Source organism: Chondrus crispus, genomic scaffold (genome assembly GCF_000350225.1).
Source record: "Chondrus crispus Stackhouse genomic scaffold, scaffold_473, whole genome shotgun sequence".
Taxonomy (NCBI): domain Eukaryota; phylum Rhodophyta; class Florideophyceae; order Gigartinales; family Gigartinaceae; genus Chondrus; species Chondrus crispus.
The window spans coordinates 24,990-42,969 of record NW_005179377.1 but is presented as its reverse complement, the minus strand read 5'-3'; the positions used below and the strand labels follow the sequence as shown (position 1 = coordinate 42,969).

The following is a 17,980-nucleotide window of genomic DNA, read 5'->3' as shown; positions in this document are numbered from 1 at the left end:
GAAAAGTAGTCCTGGAAAAGACGCTTTGATGCTTCAACCCGACCACGTTCAATGTTGCCTGATCGCCCTGGCAGAGAACCGCCGTGTTTCCCTGGTTTCTTTTCATCGTCGCTGTCTTCGAGCAACGAAAGGGTTGTTGTATCAATGTTGTCATCGGCCATCTCGTCGGGGGGGGGGGAAGGTGGTACGGAAAGGGAAAAGGGAAAAGGGAAAAGGGAAAACGGTGGCAGCGACGCATAGGGTTGGAGATGGGGCAGGACGGGTTTGGAGAGAGGCGAAAATAAAAGATTAATTCAAGGGGAGCGTTGGCGGGTGCAGCTCCAGAAGTGTCTGGAACTCTGTGGCCGACAAACTGACGGGTTTCTCATTGGTTCTGCTGCCGGGAGCCAATCAAATAAAACTGCGCCGTCTACTCACATTTTAATAAAAACGTTAATAAATGCTCCGGTCGTGCTTACATTCCTATCATTTTATCACTTTTATATCTCCTTACGTCATACACGTGTACCCGTCGTACACGTGTGTGACACTTGCACATGTTGTACAGCGACTTTCTCATTGGTTCCACTGCCGGGAGGCAATCAAAATGTTTTAAATACTGTACCGTGTAAAACCTAAATAAATAAATGCTCCTGCCGACATCATTTTTACGTCATACACGTGTACACGTGCAAGTGTCGACACTTGCACATTTTGTACAGCATTCCATTCCTTGAGCAGTCGCCTGTTATCACGGCACCTGCTCTGCACCACCCCCCCCCCTCCCCTCCCCCTGCTGTACCTCGTCGTTTCCCATCACACACCCTTCCGAAATTCGTTTGAGCCCTTGCCCGTAACTCCCCCTCCCTCGCCCAAAGAGGTCCAGCCCTCAAAGCCCCGTCTCGCACGGCAAAGGAGCCGCAGCGCCGTCACTCCGCCCCGCGATGCTTCGCCAAGCCTCGTCGGCCTTTGCGCGCGGCGCGGGTCTGCGCGGCCGGCCGCGGCGGGCGGCCGCTCTCTTCCTGCCGCCTCTGCGCTCCATGTTCATCCAGACGCAGGCGACGCCGAACGCGCACGCCGTCATGTTCATGCCGGGGCGCGAGGTCATGCCGGGCGGCCGCGGCACGGCCGACTACCCGTCGGTGCGCGCCGCGGCCCCGAGCCCGCTGGCCCGCAAGCTCTTCTCCATCGACGGCGTGCGCTCGGTCTTCTTCGGCGCCGACTTCGTCACCGTCACCAAGGACGACCCCGTCGACTGGACCGTCCTTCGCCCGGAGATCTTCGAGGTCATCATGGAGTTCTTCACCGCCGACGCCGAGAGCGTCATCCTGCAGGACGGCGAGGCCCCCGTCCATCCGGATACCCTCATCACGGAGGACGATGATGAGGTCGTCGCTATGATTAAGGAGCTGCTGGAGACCAGGGTCAAGCCCGCCGTTGCAGAGGATGGCGGCAGTATTTTGTATCGCGGCTTTGACACGGAGACCGGCGTGGTTAACTTGGAGCTGCAGGGCGCGTGTAGTACCTGCTCGAGTAGTAGTATTACCCTCAAGAGCGGCGTCGAGAATATGTTGAGGCACTACATTCCGGAGGTCAAGGGCGTCGCGGAGGTCCTGCCGGAACATGCGGATGACATCAAGCGTGCGAGCGAGAAGGCTTTCACCCAGGTCGAGAAGAAGCTCACCGATGCCGGCATCCTCAGACCATGACGCTGCCGAGATGCCTTGCTATTCAGAGGCATGGAACATTACTCTGTTCCTTATGGGCGCAACACCTTCAAATCTATACGACCGCGTCGCTTCAAAACGCGAGGGACTCCATTTCTGCGTCATCCCGCAGGATTCGAGACACTGCACATGTGTAGCATTTGGGAAAAGCAGATCTCACGACTGTCTCAAATGCATAGAAGGCTTCGAAGGCTTCCTTTCTTTAGAATACGTCAGCGAAAGACCAGGTACCAGAAACAACATTGTTTTATATACAACAACAAACAGATTAACGCTTCATCAAGGTACATCCCCCCCATAATGAGAACATCATTATCTTCTACCCTAACCTCGCACAATGCTAGCAATACTTTCATATCGACGTCGATTGCCAAACCTTCTGAGAGACGGCGTCATCACTCCACTTTACAAAGTTGCGTTGCAGCATTGTGCCCGAACAATCGGCCTGAGGTGTTCGTAGTCCGGAAGCGGCTGCCCCACGCCGCGCGACCATACAATCTTGCCACAAATCCACATATTAAACGTGTTTTGCGTAGGGCGCGGAATAAGAGCGACATCCACGATATCTCTGTGAAACTCGGAAAGCAGCTCTGCCGCTATCCATGTCGCCCGCAGCAAGCTGCCGGATGACATTGAAAACTCGACAGCGACGCGGACGTGAGTCGCCTGCGCCTCAGCGCCACCGGCCTGCGCCTCGGCCAACTCCAAGTCTCCGCCCACGGAGACGACTTGGGGCTGGTTTTGGATAGGGGTGACGGTCGTTATGACGGATTCATGCTTGCGCTTTGCGGGAGGCGTTTGTACTTGCGAGGGAGATAGCGTCGGGAGGGCGGCGGAGCTGGTCATGGGTTGGACATTTGCTCCCGCGCCAGCACGGACGCGTTCGCGGATTTCTTGTGGAATGCGACGACAGCCGCGGTCTCTATTGATGATGTGGTTCTTGAGTCTTGTTTCATTATATCTATTCGCATGAAGATTTGCCGGAGATGTTCACGATTCAAAGTGCAATGACTCGAAACTAAAGTTAGCTTGAATACGGTTGATGGTGGGGCGCAAAAGTCTCATTGCTTCTCACGGAAATGAGTACTTACGCCCAGTCGTGTTGACAGTGAAGACATTTTGCTCGCTTCGTCACACCACCGCTCGCACCATCACGTCCAGGCTTGGGCTTGTGGTATATTTGAAACTAAGTGCGGGCACAGAGGCAAGAAAATTATTTGTTTGGTCATTTGCAGTGAGCACATGAGACGGGGAAAATGTTAGCCTTTGACGGAGTCATAATGAGTACGTATACCACGACTTGTAAGAGTGAGGACACGACAGAGATGGAAACAGTATTGAAGAAACGAAAGAAGGAGCACATACCTCATGGGTGTAGTGTCCGGGTGATGGTCTCGCATTCTCTCTCCGGGGGGTGGTCTCCAACACATCTGTGGAAAAGTTCATAGACTGGTAAATGGTGAGAAAGGGGAGGGTAAGGTCTGGACTAGCAGGCCGACGAAGGGGGAGTGTATGGGGAGAAGGCGAAGGGGCAACGGTTTAGTAGACTTTCGAATAAAAAAGGGAGTTCAAGGGCGGGGATGTCGGCGAGAATGTCACCGCGTGGAAGTGACGAGCGGAAGGTGTCGGGGGGCTGCAAGCGAAGGTTACAAGGGAGATGAGACGAGGCGGTGAGTGAAATGGAAAATTTGTGGCGCGCAGGCGGATCGCACACGCGGGTTTTTTTTTTTTTTTTTGGGAAGCGCAATTTTTGAAAGGTATTGTGTCAGATTTTGGACTTTCGTTGTTACTTTCCGACGTGTCTCGATCATAACCCGTTGCAATTCTGCTTCGCTTGCATCATGTCAGACGTTCGGTTGGACAACGACAACTCTCCTCATTCTTTTTCATTTCGATAGTGCACCCTGCTTACACTTGTCGGTCTTAATCCCCATGACCAAAAGCTGCCTTGTACTGGTCAGTTCTTTGCCCACAGGCATGGTTACACCATTATGTTCCACGTCAGTCTCAATCTTCCCCATGCTTCAACGCGTCTTACCACCCCGTCTGCCTTTCATCCCGTCCAACTCGTAATACCAGTTCATCAATCTGCGTTATGAAGTGTATCGAAGGACGGCGGAAGAGCGGAAAAAGAAATAGAACAGAACGTCGTCTGGGTATCTGAGAAACGAGATACTCGTCTTGTTTTGATTTGTCACCTGAGCACGGGCTACCGGTCACGGGTCGCAGTGTCCACGACTGAGCTGGCTCCTTTCTCTTTGAATCAGACTTATAACTGCCTTTGCCACTCGACCAAGATATTGGCCCTACGTCCCAACGAAACCAATGCTTTCGACAAATCTCGGAAAAAGGCCTCAATGCTACTTCAAATGCTCTGTCACCTTCCGTTTTTCATTTTATTGCATACAAGCAGATATATCCTCCATTCCATTCCTTTCGGTGTGACCTAAACCCTGTAGATCATGATGTCTCCAAATCCGCTGCGGACAGTTCTCCATTGCTATTTTTGTCAAGTTGATCAAAGCGGAGTAAAATCGCGTCGAGGTCCTTCTGTTCCACCTTTCCGCTGCGCACGAGCATTTGGGTAAGAAACTCGCACTTGTCGACAGAGCCATCCTTGTCCATGTCTAAATTGCGAATGCTCTCCACGTTCATTGTCGCAGTCAGAAGGCGACGACTCACGTCTCTTTGTTTTGCTTTCACGTTGGCGTCCGTGAAGTCTGCAACGAGCTTACCAACTGCAATGGTAGAGAAGCACAGCCACACTGTCATGATCACTTTGGTACTGTTTCTTGTGGGTTCATAGTCTCCGAATCCAACTGTGGACGCCGAAATGATCGTCGCATAGGCCGCATCAATTGGTGCGAGGTTTTCGAGTCCCATAAAAACCAACATTCCAACCGCCAACGCAAGGCCGAGGAACCCAACTGCGAACCCGAGGCCGCAGTAGTCGGAAATGTCCAAGCTTTTTGTTGCATTCATAATGCGTTCATTAATGCTGGCGGTGGAGGGCGGCTCTTCGACGTCGACGGAACCATCCGCTGTGCGCATCTCTGAGACTGGGTCCTCGTCACGATCTCTGACGATAGCGGCAAGTAGAACCTCTTCCTGCCGGTCGAGGAGTAACCCAATGAGATATGAAAGCATCGTCGACACCAACCCAATGGATACGATGACATAATAAATAACATACAGCTTAGCTACCGAGCTCTTCGGTGTGATATCACCGTACCCGACGGTTGTGGTCGTCACAATACAGAAGTAAAAGCAATCGTAAAACGACCATCCCTCCAAAAAGTGGAGCGTGACAGCCCCCCCAATAATGTGATTGAGGATGAAGAACGAGGCAATCCAGAAAAAACGGTTAGAGCTTTTCTCGCCTTCTTCAATTTCTTGACAAACTTTGTCAATGCCTGTCTGTCCGACCGGGGCGTCGGGATATAATCTCGTCCTCGCGCGTTTCAGAGCTTGCACGGCCCGCTTTCGGCCTGTAGTGGCCAACTGATCATCGCCGGTTCCGTCAGGAATGTCTGTCCTCGTCGCTGTGTTGATGAGAGGCGTCGCCTCGGAATAGTCCCCATGGGCCATGTGAGCAAATTGGCGATGAGTCAAGCTAGGAATTCGGTGAAAGTTGAAGTTCTCTCTTTGCAATGACAACGGCTCTTGTGCTGCAATGTGCTTTGCTTAAAGTGAGAATCGTGAAAATTTTCAGCTCAAACTCTTCCACACGCTGCGAAACCGTACTTCCTAGCAATAACCCGCCGCAGTGAAGTGGCGAACTGGACGAAAGTTAGCGACTCCAGCCGTTTCCGTTTCCAGGTACACAGCGAAGAAATATGTTTCGGAGAAGAAAAGGCAGACAAGCAGTGGGTGGTTTGCGCCAACTCGCAAAGCCCCCAAGAGAAAGGGATATCTGGCTGGTCCGCCGCTCGACACGTTGAAAGAAAACGTAGCAAAATTGTATTTTTCATTGCGTTTGCGGGCATTGCAGGGCACTGTGGATGGCACTGCTCGGCACACGCACATACTGTATTATAATAATACAGTATGAATAATACTATTATTAATACTGTAACTGCTTTCAAAGAGACCCCGAATTCAATTCGGACATGCGCCACTTCTTCAAAAAATTAAGATGATTTTATTTCTAAAGTTTTTCTCTGGTGGTCCGTACTGCGGCCAGCTCTTCGAGAGCAGCAGACCACGTCAGCAGATGAGATGTCCGTAATTTATCTCGCATATTTGTAAGCTGGTCAACGTACCTGGGCGTGTGCTCCTTTCGAATCTTGCAATTTTCTTTGCCCCTCAACCTGCAATTGTCAGTGTGCAAATTGATGTGGTTGACGCGCAAGACTAGTCTCGCAATTCGTTCCCTTGTCGGTGAGCATCTTGCTCATACAAGTTCTGCTCATATGCTTGGTCTTTGCCCCAGGTTGTTTGATTGGTTTGTCTACAACCGGTCTTTGCTGGTGAGGTACTTTCTTACTTATTGCAGGATCAAAGGCCATCTTCAAACAACTGCGTCTTTCTTTCATGACAGCAGTGTCGGAAAAGAGTTCGACAGTCACTCTCTCCTTGATGTCATCCGCCTTGTCTGTTTGCAAGCTAATTCTGTACGACGTAGGCAGTATGCACAAAGCAGAAGGCCTACCATTGTACCATTGATCGTGACTGTGCGGCGAGGTCGTCCTTGAAGCTGTTCTCACGCCTTCTAGAATTCGGCTCCTCTGACTCAATGCAATGAAGTCAGTCCTTCACCGTGAAGGCCCGCATGGCCGGCCCTTGCTCTCTCTGACGAAGCCAGACGCACTTGTCGCTCTTTTTCAAATGCCGTCAATTTAGACTTATTGAGCAGCCCAATTATTGACTGTTCGTCTGCCACTGCCCAAAAAAAAGCTGCTACTCTACCTATTGAATGCAGCATTCCCGCCCTCCATGTCCATTTGCGTTGGCCGTTGCAGTCATTGAATCTCTAAATCGTTCCAGGATGGCCACCATCTCCTTCAACCTTGTTGCTGAATTTCGCATCTCTAACATATTCTGGCGCTCACTGTCATCACTAACGAGCATGCCAGCAAGCCACATTCCTAACGCAGCCGGCCCTTGCGACTTTGATGGAACGTCGCCGGCGCGTTGCAACGCATGTTGTGTCGTCGGTAGTTGCGACCCCTTTTCCATCAAGCTTTCCACAATGCTCCTTACGCGCGCCTCCACTTGAGCCACCTCCTCAGTGTCCGTGTCTTCGTTGTCCTCGTACACTGTCGTTCGTCCAACCAAATATCCATCCACCTCTGTTCTCCCCTGCACTAAAAATCGCTCTCGCGCCGTGGTTTCTATCAACGAGCGCCCATCCGGGAAGCGCTCCGCCTTTGTCACCTCAAGCACACAGCCGACATTACACAACTCTGAAGTGCCCTGTTTGGTGCGCTTTAAGGCGATCAGCCCGAACTTGCGGCTACCAAGCATAATCCTCCGAAGCATGAGGCGATAGCGCGGTTCAAAAATGTGCATGGGAAAGCGCTGCATCGGAAACACGACGGCATTGAGCGGAAAAAGCGGCAGTCGATTCATGGCGTTCTCCGCGGACGGCGTCTCCGCCTCGGCCTCCCTGCGACGAATCTCGTACTTGTGCGGATAGCATTGCTGAATGGCATTGCGCAGCACGACGGTAATAGGCAGTGCGGTCGGGTCCTCCATGTGCAGCACGGTCCTGCACATGGGACATGCGGGATGTGGAGAGCGGTCAATCGCGCGGACCAAGCAGCTGCGGCAGAAGCTATGTCCGCAGGGCGTGGTGACGGGCTCATACAGCAGCTTGGAGCAAAGCACGCACTCGAACTCGGCGGCGAGGTCCGAGGCGGGGCTCTGCCTGCACTCGGGCGGGCGGGGCGCGCTGTGCGTGCTGACGGGGCTGTCGGGGCGGTCGTCGCGCGGGGCGGCGGACGATTGGGCGGGGCTGGCGGGGACGGAGGTGTGTGGCGAGGGGCGGTCGGGCGCGACGGCGGCCGCGGCGACGACGTCGTCGTACATGCCGCGCAGCTCCGCGGCCATGGGGCCCTCGCGCTCGTCGCGCAGCGCGCGCGCGACGAGGTGGCGTGCGTCGGCCGCGCGACCCGCGCTCATGAGCGAGGCGCAGCGCTGCCGGATGCACTCGTAGCCCACGCAGTCGCCCACGCAGCAGCACTCGGCGGACGGCGCGGCAAGCTCCGGGGCGGACATGGCGGCGGGGTCGGGCCGGGGTTGCGCGGCTGGGATAGGGGGCGGCGCAGTGAGGCAGGGCTGCACGAGGTGCAGGTGCAGGCGGGCGGCGTTGGGGGATTGGAACTTATGGAAGGGGGGCGCGGCGGGGTGGCGCGGGGCGAAGCGTAGCAAGGTGGACAACATTGAGGAGTATGTTGGTGGAGGCGGAACGCACAAAATCGGGGTCGGAGCCCGAGCTGGTCCAGACGTCCAGACGTGGGGCGATATAGGGCCATGACGGTGCAAGGATGTTCCGTAGACATACTGTATAGTGGTCCACACTTGGGCTTCGTGCAAAGCGGCCAAAAGTTAGGAATTTTTGATGGGCTCTGCGGCGGAGGCACGCGCCGCTTCTTCCACGTCCCGTGGTTGCTTTTGATGCCGCATAATGGCTGGGTAGAACTTCTACAGTATCCCCAGATCAGGTCAATTTGGGCTCCTACGGTACAGTATGAGGGAGCTTTCCAAGTCGCTTTTCCACCACCACATTTTGCTCGCAGGGACGGAGGACGGTTCTCCCGCCCCTCAGAGAGATTGACTTCTGTGTGCCGTACACCACACCCCAGCGTTTAGCGCATGTTGCCATTACTGGAGTACTGCATACCAACGGCGCGAACGTGCCCTAACCCGACCCGGCGAGATGTTTAGGAAGAGCTTGAATGAATTCTTCACAAGTTTGTCCGTTTTATTCATTTGCCCGCAAAATCGCTGGACTTAAAGTAACCCCAAAGATTGAAAATTTCCGCTACGGGTTTTGCGGGCTGACCTCCAGCAGGGTGCCTGCCCGCAACAAACGCATGTCTGGTACAACTTTGTGCCGCCCGACGGATCACGTGCACGTGCGCGAGTACTCGCTGAAGCAAATATCGAAGCTCGCCACAAGGATAGAGTGGTTCTCAGTCGAAAGAGCGATGTGTTTCGTCTTCTTGACGGGCTGAAGGGGGCCGTTTGGAGAGGACCGCTTTTTAGAAGCTTCTACTTGTCTATCTTTCGCAGTTGCTTCGGCGGCATCTGTGGCAGATCCTGTCGCGCTTTGATCCGTCAATGGACTCTGCGCAGATGAAGCGATAGGGGCGTCCATTACGCATATCGATACGACCTGTGCAGTCGAGACTCGTTTGTACTGATGAAAAGAACGAAAACCCCAGTTTGTTTTCCCTCAAGACCGGTCGATCCGGCACTGGTGTGATCAGGCGGATGTGAAACTCGTGGGAAACTCACATGCCCCAGTTTTCGGTATGATGTGAGTTTTGCCAAACGCGTTGTCTGAATATTTTGCGTTTAGAAAATATGAGCAAACACGCCCGCCAAAACACGCGTTCTCGTGACTTTACAGACAACCTTACTGTACCAAGGGTACTACCCTTCAAGAAGGGTATGTAAAGCTTTACTTGTAATGTACCGCAGCGGTACAGTAGACAAAAACGATACTCTCCGGTATTGCCGACGACTCCTCACTCCTCACTCAGGACAAAATCTCTTGTCGTTACACAAGTGCTGTCCAGATTGGCCGTCCAATTTTGCAAATCATTTCAGTTTTCAGCATCAAAAGGCACGCATTATACTACTGTATATAGTATATAGTAGTATAATGCGTGCCTTTTGCCTCTACCAAGGGTATATACTATATACCCATGGTAGAGGCATAATCGCGGAGACCGTCCCTACGTCGAGGTACACGTGTACCTTTCAAACGGATCATCGAGGAGGAGGCCTGCCTCTGCCCGCGCGGAGCAGCAAAGGCTGCCGCCTCCGCCGCGACCGCGCGCCGGCACCTCTCACGTAGACGGGGCAGCGCGCCACGGCCGTCCGCGCGCCCGCGCCGGGGCGATCAACCATGCTGCGCAGCAGGCAGCAGATGATTCGGCGCGCGCTGGCTAGCGAGCGGAGGAGCTCGCGGCACGGCGAGCGGTGTCGGCAGATGGATACGCCGGCTTGTAGGACAGCGCTGGCCGTAGCGGGGGCTGACCGTCCCCAACGTAGACGGGCGCTTGTCGTGCGGCTCGTATCTGCCGCGAGCAGCGGAGCGCGGCAGCGCAGACGCCATGCGAACCGGGGTGATCTGGCACGTCAACTCTCTAGTTTGGGCGCGGCTGCGGGCGGCTGCTGGTGCCAGCAGAGAGATGCTGCCAGCAGCATCTCTCTGCTCACCGGGCAGTAGTACCCTTGGGTACTGCACTGTACGGCGAAGTGATTTAGTGTACGCTGCGCCATACAGATAGTGCTATACAGAGGACTGTTCCTTACGGATCTGTAAGGGCCGCGCTGCCCGCGGCAGGCACGACGCGTCAACGGGGAGCAAAATGAGAAGCAGAAGCAAAAGCAAAGGAACTGGCGCGGTGAACGGGCGCACCCAAGCGGGGGATGCCACTTGTTGGCCAAACGCGGTCCGCCTCCGCCCCGATATACTTCTGTCTTACGCCGTGGCAGCAGATTGCCCCGTGCGCCGCGCCCATTGGGCGACACGCCGTTGAGATTTCGATCCATTTCATTGCTGTGTTGCCCGCACCCCATACACCGCCCCCCAAGATTCATCTCTTCAATCCGCGGCCCATCTGCCTCGCGACTTCTCAAGCGCCGCCTCGTCTCATCGCCATCGCGTCCTCCCCGCCTGCGCCCCCGCCTCACCCGCGTATCCTCCCCATCCTCTCCGATACAACCAAGCCCGCCTCACCCGCGTATCCTCCCCATCCTCTCCGAGACAACCAAGCCCGCTTCCCGCCGCGATGCCTCCCGCCCCGCAAGAGCCTCTCCCCGCGCGCAAGATGGACGCGGTGCTGTTCGCCTACTTCGACATCTGCGCCGCCTTCACTTTGCGCGAGCCGTCGCTGCCGATGTCGTGTCCGCCGACGTCGTGTCCGCCGACGTCGTGTCCGCCGACGTCGTGTCCGCCGCCGCCGTCGACGCTCTCCACCGTGTTCCACTCCATCTCCACGCGCCTGCACGCCCTGCTGCCGCGCCGCTCGCACGAGCCGACGGGGCTGTGGGCCCTTGTCGTCGACATGATGCTCGGCCTCTTCGTCGGCAGGGGCGCGTGCCGCTCCGTCATCGACGCCATGCCGCTCCAGCTCGTCCTCGATGGCCCTGCCGGGCTCGACATGCCGGGAGGGGACGTCATCAGGCCCGTGCAGAAGGGCGATAAGTGCGCTATCTGCTTGGGCGTTTATGAGGGTGGCGACACTGTCCGCCACCTTCACTGTGACCACGCGTTTCATGCAGAGGTACGTGCCCGTTTTCGTCGTCGCCGAGTCGCGTTTGTGCTGCTGTTTCTAAGCGCCTTTGTGTCTGTTTCTGACTAATATTGCTGTATCTCTTGCTTTCGCCGCTCATGTCTTGTCAGTGTGTTGATGTATGGTTGGAAAAGAAGAGCTTATGTCCAATGTGCAAGATGGATGCATGCTGACGTCGGTACATCCCGTTTACCGTGTATATATAATCTACTTCCGGGGTGCATTCCACGTCTGGTCTCGTCGGGGCCGCCCCCGCAGCGGGCTTCGGCCACGAGATCGTTGCTTGACACCTCGTTGAAGACCCGAGAAACCAACACTGCAATCTTCCGCTACACAGAATAATCAATACCAAGTCGAAAACCAACTCGGAATTCGTCTCGACTCAACCGCGCATACATCCGGTCCTTCAAACCCCCAAGATTAATGTCCTCGCTTCGCCCCATGATCACAAACTCGCGCTGTTCGGGCAGCAAGATGCTTCTCCAGCCCCCGTCCCCAAGACCGGCCATCCGAGTGATTAATTCCCGCTCTCGCTCTTCACTCACTTCAGCAGTTTGCCCACACGCAAGGCTGTCCACGATGTGACCCAGTCCCTCAACTGGGGGGAGTTTCGTAAACACCGATGTCGCCACCAGGGCTGCGTGCTCCGCAACTCCGACCCGATCGAGTGCCTCAGCTACATGCCCTAGTTGTGTCACATCGGCCTCATCAATTGGTAGTGAACAACTCAAGTTGCGCATCATTTGCTTAGCTCGCTCGATTTCACCTCGCACACCGGGCAATGCCGGGTTTCTGCAAAATGCCGTATGCAGTAGCATCGCAGCTCCACTTCCTTGAAGGACCGCCAAATGCATCAACACTTGCGACAGCGGCATAGCACGTAAATCCCCTAAAGCCTTGCTCCCGTGAGCGCTTGCATCAAAAAGAGGCACTTGCTTCGCCGCGGGGATATCATCTGCTTCGTTCCAGAGCTCTTCCCATACATTTCCTTTACAGCTCATGCGCGCGCTCAAACGTCCTTGCCGTTTTGATTGTTTGGCCAGCGCTTCTGGAGCAGGAGCACCGTCTCGGTTTGCAAAGTGCAGCGATGCACCTTCGCCCTCGTCCTTGGATGCACCAGTCGCATCCATTGATGTCACTACTGTTTGATTTGTTTCTGGGGATAGTCCTTCGTCTGGGATGGTGCCTGCTTGGCTACTTGAGACCTGTTGCTCTAGTTCCTCTGCGGTGATCCAGTCAGCTGGGGAAAACCATCGCACAAAATCAGCCATGGTAGCATTCGGATTAGCAGCTTTAAAAGCCATCATGTCACTCTTCAAAGTTAGAGATTGCCTCCGAACTTCGCTTTCGTCATCTGTATCTTTTGCCTCTGCCCGGCGAACCATTCTCTGCTGTTCTTCCTCAACCATATCCCTTGTCATGAAAGGCCCTGGCTGGACATACGGCTCCCAAACCTGATCACTATTGCTCTCACTACCTTCGCTAGTGCAAACCTGCTCTGCTACTAAAGCGATACCTTTGAGAAGATTCTTTCGGCCTCGATCTTGACCAGCATCTCCTTGTAGAGTCGCCGAGGCCCGAAGCGCTTCATGCCGCCGCCTCTCTATACAGCAATTAATCATTTGCAGCTTCTGTATCACCAAACTGGCGTTGTGATCTGGGCCGTTCTCTAAGTTGAATGGAACACCGCCAACGACCCATCCCTGCTCCCAATGCACCTCCACTCCATCCAAAAACAGGTTCCAGAGCTTTTGTGTTGCGTTCAAGGTCTCTGAAGCAGCTAATAACCGTGCAAGCCTTTCTAGGACTGTTGTTTCCGCCGCATTCGGCCCAATTGCGTCAACTACATCCGCCATAATTCCATGTCCAAGGTTCATTTCAAAAAGAGAGGCCACCGCAGAGGTGACAAACTGCTCATCGATTGTATCATCCTGTACCGCTGCAGCCGCAACGTACTCCCCGACCTCAGTGAAGAAGGTATCTAATGCGGACAGACTTTCGCGCTCTGACCCCTTCCGTTGTGATCTTCCATCCTGCGCCGTGTCAGCACCGGCCGCTACACCCCTCGATCCCGACGTCATCGATGGTATCTTCTTCCGTACATCCACAACAGGGCGAGGGGCAGCGGGATGGCGGCTGTCGGAAGCGATTGCGGCACTCTGGGCGTACTTCAGCAGTTTCAATGCCGGGTTCGTAAGATGAATTCTCGCGGATGGTATCTGAGTGCTCGCCATGGCTTCCAACAAGTCACTTGACAGGGCCAAGCGGAGACGTGAAGCAGTCGACGCAGGCATACCAGCCAGCACGGCATTGCGTTGCAGCGCGCTCACAGGGAAGTCGTCCCATATGGCTGTGACATGAATTCTCTTGATGGGGTCATATTCGGCAATGGCATCTGCCTGAATCGCAGATAGGCGACGATCGGATGCGAACGAGCCTGGAATTGGAGTGAGCTTGAACGAAAAGTCGACCCAGTCATATTTAAACTTTGCGGAAATGACAGCATCGTTCGCGGGTGGGGGTTTAAGTCTTTTTGCAGAAGTCCGCTTGTTTCGAAACAAGATCAGCAGACCGGCAAGATGGGTATAGTTGGGTTCAATCTGGTGAGTGTAATCACACGAAAAACGAAGATGAGTTGGATAGAGTTGACGGCCGATGAAACGTAAAGAACTTGGGCGTCCGACAGGAACGATCATCGGAATGGAACAGGAGCACGCTGATGCAGCAACAGCCATAGCTGATAGAAGCACGGCTGCATCTGAGGCGTCATCAGCAATAATGCCGTCGGCAGTATCCGCGCTGAGAAGCACACTCTTGTTTACCCCTAGGATTCGCTCAAGCGGGGGTGCGTCCAAAGTAACACAGGGAAGTGCGCTTCGCAGTTCTAATACGAGGCGCTTGTCTCCGATCGAAACGACACGAGCAGCTATCGGGTCTGGCTCCAAACCGGAGGAGCGGAGTTTTTGAGACGTTGGAATTTCGGCGCCGTCCTTGTCATCGTTCGGTTGCTGGCCGTCATGAAGGCCCCATGCGCGAAGTTCGAGTTCCACGTCGAGGGCGAGTCGTTCCCATGGAGATGCGCATGTGAAATCAATTAGTTCATCGGCATCTTTCACTGGCAGTATGTCAGCGACTTGGTCCATAATCGGCAGGCCTTCGACAAAATTGTGTGTTAGCACGCTTTGTCGTTTCAATTTTCACTGGATCATGCATTGAGCGTGGCCCGTCGCAGCCCGTACGTGAGTAGTGGGGGGATGATTCCGCTTCAACTAGACCAAATGACCAAATTCGTGCCTGATTTGCTTCCGAGTGCGCAGTCGTTGCTCGATATAACAGAAAGATCTCAGGGTGATTTCAATAGTCTCAGAAATCACCGAATGCTCCCCACTGCTGAGACCATTCCTGCTGCCTCTCCGGTTTCAGTCAAGGGTGAAATGGAAGGACATGGACAAAGACGGCTGCGTTCATTTATCTGTCTTGTCCCGCTATGGCCAGCAGAAGTGGTTTTCTGAAACACGTGTGGCCTGCCGCTCTGTACCCTCTGTGTGGCCTTCTCCCCAGCAAGGTTTGAAGAAAACAACGAAAATATACATTCAGACAAGCAAAAGCTGAAACTGTACATGAACTTCATGTATGAACAACTGGTACAGTGCCGTAGCAAGGGTACACGTATCGCATGCACAGTACAGCGGTGTTGTGCCCGGTCCCTTGGGCACCGTCAAATCAAGTTTTATTTGCTGGCCAGAGGCTGCTGGCGGGAACAGTCCGTGAGGTTCGGCATCATTTTTGCTGTATTCGGAAATCGTCATTTCGAGGCAGCAAGGGCTGCGTAGCGAGCGTAGAAATTATAATCAAGAATTTGCTTCCTGCCCATTGCAGTGCTCTTCCAGATTTCGACAGTTACATCTACTCACCATCCAACCCCGCTTCCCCTCCCCTCTTCTCCGACGCGAACCACTTCGTCCCGCTTATGCTAGCACGTTCTGCATCAAACTCCTCCCGTACCCGCTCGAACCGAAGCAGGATAACCAACACTTGCGGCTGTCCCGAGGCAGAGCCTGCGATACCCCTTCATCGCATGTCTACACAACCAACTTCCTTGCACTCCCCGAAAAAATTTGTTTCACAGAATCGTGCTCGCCGCTCCGTCCTCTAGGCCCTGGGAGAAACCATACACGCTTCAAGATGTCCATTGGAACATACGAATATGGCCTAGATATGCGCTGGAAAGGTCGCGGTGCTCCAATGATCAGTAGACACCGATCAACGCAAATATGTTGCGACCTACTAGCAACATGCTGCGCCGGAGCAATACCGCTTGAAGGGCATAAACTCGAACCTCTCCAGCTGCGACGCGGTAACTGCCACGGTCTTGGCTGCTTTGTTTACTGTGTTTCAGTGGCCAAAAAATACCGACAAGGTTATGGCAGGGCATCGAAATTTGTGATTCGCGCAGAGGTCGCGCGACGTTTATACGCTCGGTTTTCTCGTGCAGTGTATGTACCGCATGGAGAGTTCATCTCGTCTCAATGCCAACCAAAGGCTACAATATCTCCCGTGGCTGTGGCACAATGCTTAAAACGCAACGAAAAAGGTTTGGCGACATTTATGCCAGGTTATGACGATGTCTCTTTCCTTATGGCTCTTTGCAACGCAGTGCACCTCAAATGTGAAGCGCGCTTCAACCCGACTTCCAGAACCGTCACGCCGGACCTTTACAGTCTCTGGTTTCTCTCTTCGCGGGTGACGACGGAATTATTCGCGGACGCGTTCAACGAAAGCGGAGTTCTGGAGTCCTACTGTAGCGCGGATCCACATGACGACCTTTTTGGCTCCCTTGGTAGATGGCAAGACAGGGAAAAAGACATTGAAGGCGCAGGTGGTAATCCACCATTCGACAAAGAGTTTATACATGAAGTAGTTTCCGCATTTGATAAGGGCGCCCGTGGTATCACGCCGTACTGCCGTTGTGCCCTGCTACCGCTGGGAAAGTCTTACGGAGTCCTGGCGCGAATACGCTCCCTTTCTTCGAAAGGTATTCTGCTTGTGCGCATACCGCCTCGGTCTCTTCCATTTCGTGCCCAAGAAACATACTTTTCATACACAACACGTGCCGCCTATCACCAGTTCCATGAGCTTGGTCTCTTCATCTGGCTTAATCGTGAGTACATCGAGAAATATCCCCCGCCGAAGGATGTGGAGCAACTATACTACCACTGGATATTCAGGTCTTGTGCAAACCCGTCGCGCGTAGAAATGTTCCTCGAAAGCTTCAGAGAAGCTTTTCCGAACCCGCTCAGGAGCTCGCAGTCCATGCTTAGCTGTTTTCTCAGTCGGTGAGCGACCTGCTCCCGCCTTAAAGAAGATGCTTTCCCTTCGAATTTGGCACATGCTACAGCCTCTACGCGAGGCTCAAAAGGTTTTCGAGCTCCTCGAGATCGAGCTCCGTACCAAGGGTAGGCGGATTGAAGACATTGGATTCGAAAGGTGGCTCATTCGTTCCAGCGCAATCGACTTCCGTTTCCCCTTCACGTTCGTACGAAGTAAACATTTCGCTGCTGCCGTGGAGTATGCGAATTGTCTGCGCAGCAAGATTCTGGCAAGACCTTCTGTCACATTGGCAGCCGATGCATTTCGTCTTTCGTTTGACGCACGAACAGCGAAGTGTGGTGCACGGCCCTTTGCACGCACATGTAGCGGTCAAGTTTCGCATCGTCTTTTCGATGCGCTGCACGTCGGACTGTCTTTCCAAAATGATGCCACCGGCGGAATCGAACCCATGCTCCTCTTCACAACCCATCACAATATCCGCCGAAAGCAACGCGTTTTCTGCTTTCTGCCAGTATCCGAATACGACCAGCTTGGTTCTTGCTGCCTGCATTTCAACGTGCTCTCTTAGCGGGACGAGGTCACTCGCCGACTTCGCCTTGTCAGAAACAAACCGCCTCACATCGAGCCTCCAATCTGAGCAACCCATGGCATTATTGCTGACGAAGAAAGTTCTTCGCTTCTTCCTCACTTCCAATAGATCAAGAGATCGAAGGCTCCATTCGTTCTCAAGCTTTTCCATTTGCTCAGCGTTGGTCACTCGGAATTTGCCGTACTTTTCGAGGTAGGCCAAGAGCGTTAAGAGCTCAAAAACGTCGCCTGAAGAGAGCATATTAATGTCTCTAATAAATTCCCTGTTGCGTAATAGAGCCCGGAGGTACCTCTCATGCGAGATACCGCATGTTCCCGGCGTGAAATCGCATCCCGCCAATACATACGCGCATGCAATATAACCTATTTGAACCTTACTTTGCCGAACGCTTTCAAGAAGGGAGTCGATATCAATAATGTTTTCACCCAGCACATGGATGACGCCTCTGTTCCGCAACCTTTCCGCAAGTGCAAGAATCATGGTCACGTCTGTATCTTTCGACACGAAAACACAGCTGCTTCCGCGCCTGGAGAAATTCTCGATGCTCGTCGGCGTGGGGGTGCTCGTGGCGCACATGTGGTCCTCCTCCCAACCAAGGTCAGCCAAAAGGGGTTGTACGAAGGTGTTGAATGCTGCGACGAAACGTGTTTCGGCCTCGCCGTGTGCAATCGTAGTGTCAGTGATTTCCAAGCCGCCCCTACTCGACAGCTTCATGACGCGGGTTCTAGGAACCTGGAGTAATGTTTCATCCTGGAGAGCAGCATTCCTTTCTGCGCCTCTTGTTCCCGGCGATGTGCTGGCCGTGCCTATTTTCGAGGTGCGTAGCTTCTCCTCATGTTTCTCCGGATGTATTAAAACAACCTCCCCTTCCCGCGGGTTGCTAC

The 17,980-nt window shown here is 53.9% G+C and overlaps 6 protein-coding genes; 2 read left to right on the top strand and 4 right to left on the bottom strand.

The window, feature by feature from the left end:
* The first annotated feature begins 1,019 nt into the window (after positions 1-1,019).
* CHC_T00000253001 (hypothetical protein) lies at positions 1,020-1,688 on the top strand. The gene has a single exon (XM_005719244.1). The coding sequence runs from the start codon at positions 1,020-1,022 to the stop codon at positions 1,686-1,688; it is 669 nt and encodes a 222-aa protein (XP_005719301.1).
* A 1,709-nt stretch (positions 1,689-3,397) lies between these two features.
* On the bottom strand, positions 3,398-5,294 carry CHC_T00000252001 (hypothetical protein). XM_005719243.1 is given in 2 exon segments: positions 3,398-4,166; positions 4,167-5,294. The coding sequence occupies 1 exon segment, from the start codon at positions 5,292-5,294 to the stop codon at positions 4,167-4,169; it is 1,128 nt and encodes a 375-aa protein (XP_005719300.1). The 3' UTR covers positions 3,398-4,166.
* A 125-nt stretch (positions 5,295-5,419) lies between these two features.
* On the bottom strand, positions 5,420-5,677 carry CHC_T00000251001 (hypothetical protein). The gene has a single exon (XM_005719242.1). It carries the CDS (start codon positions 5,675-5,677, stop codon positions 5,420-5,422), a length of 258 nt encoding a protein of 85 aa, XP_005719299.1.
* Positions 5,678-10,016: 4,339 nt separating this feature from the next.
* CHC_T00000250001 (hypothetical protein) lies at positions 10,017-10,433 on the bottom strand. The gene has a single exon (XM_005719241.1). It carries the CDS (start codon positions 10,431-10,433, stop codon positions 10,017-10,019), a length of 417 nt encoding a protein of 138 aa, XP_005719298.1.
* An 891-nt stretch (positions 10,434-11,324) lies between these two features.
* CHC_T00000249001 (hypothetical protein) lies at positions 11,325-13,872 on the bottom strand. XM_005719240.1 is given in 2 exon segments: positions 11,325-11,505; positions 11,506-13,872. 1 exon segment carries the CDS (start codon positions 13,870-13,872, stop codon positions 11,506-11,508), a length of 2,367 nt encoding a protein of 788 aa, XP_005719297.1. The 3' UTR covers positions 11,325-11,505.
* A 558-nt stretch (positions 13,873-14,430) lies between these two features.
* Positions 14,431-14,688, top strand: CHC_T00000248001 (hypothetical protein). Its single transcript, XM_005719239.1, has one exon. The coding sequence runs from the start codon at positions 14,431-14,433 to the stop codon at positions 14,686-14,688; it is 258 nt and encodes an 85-aa protein (XP_005719296.1).
* The last annotated feature ends 3,292 nt before the right edge of the window (positions 14,689-17,980 follow it).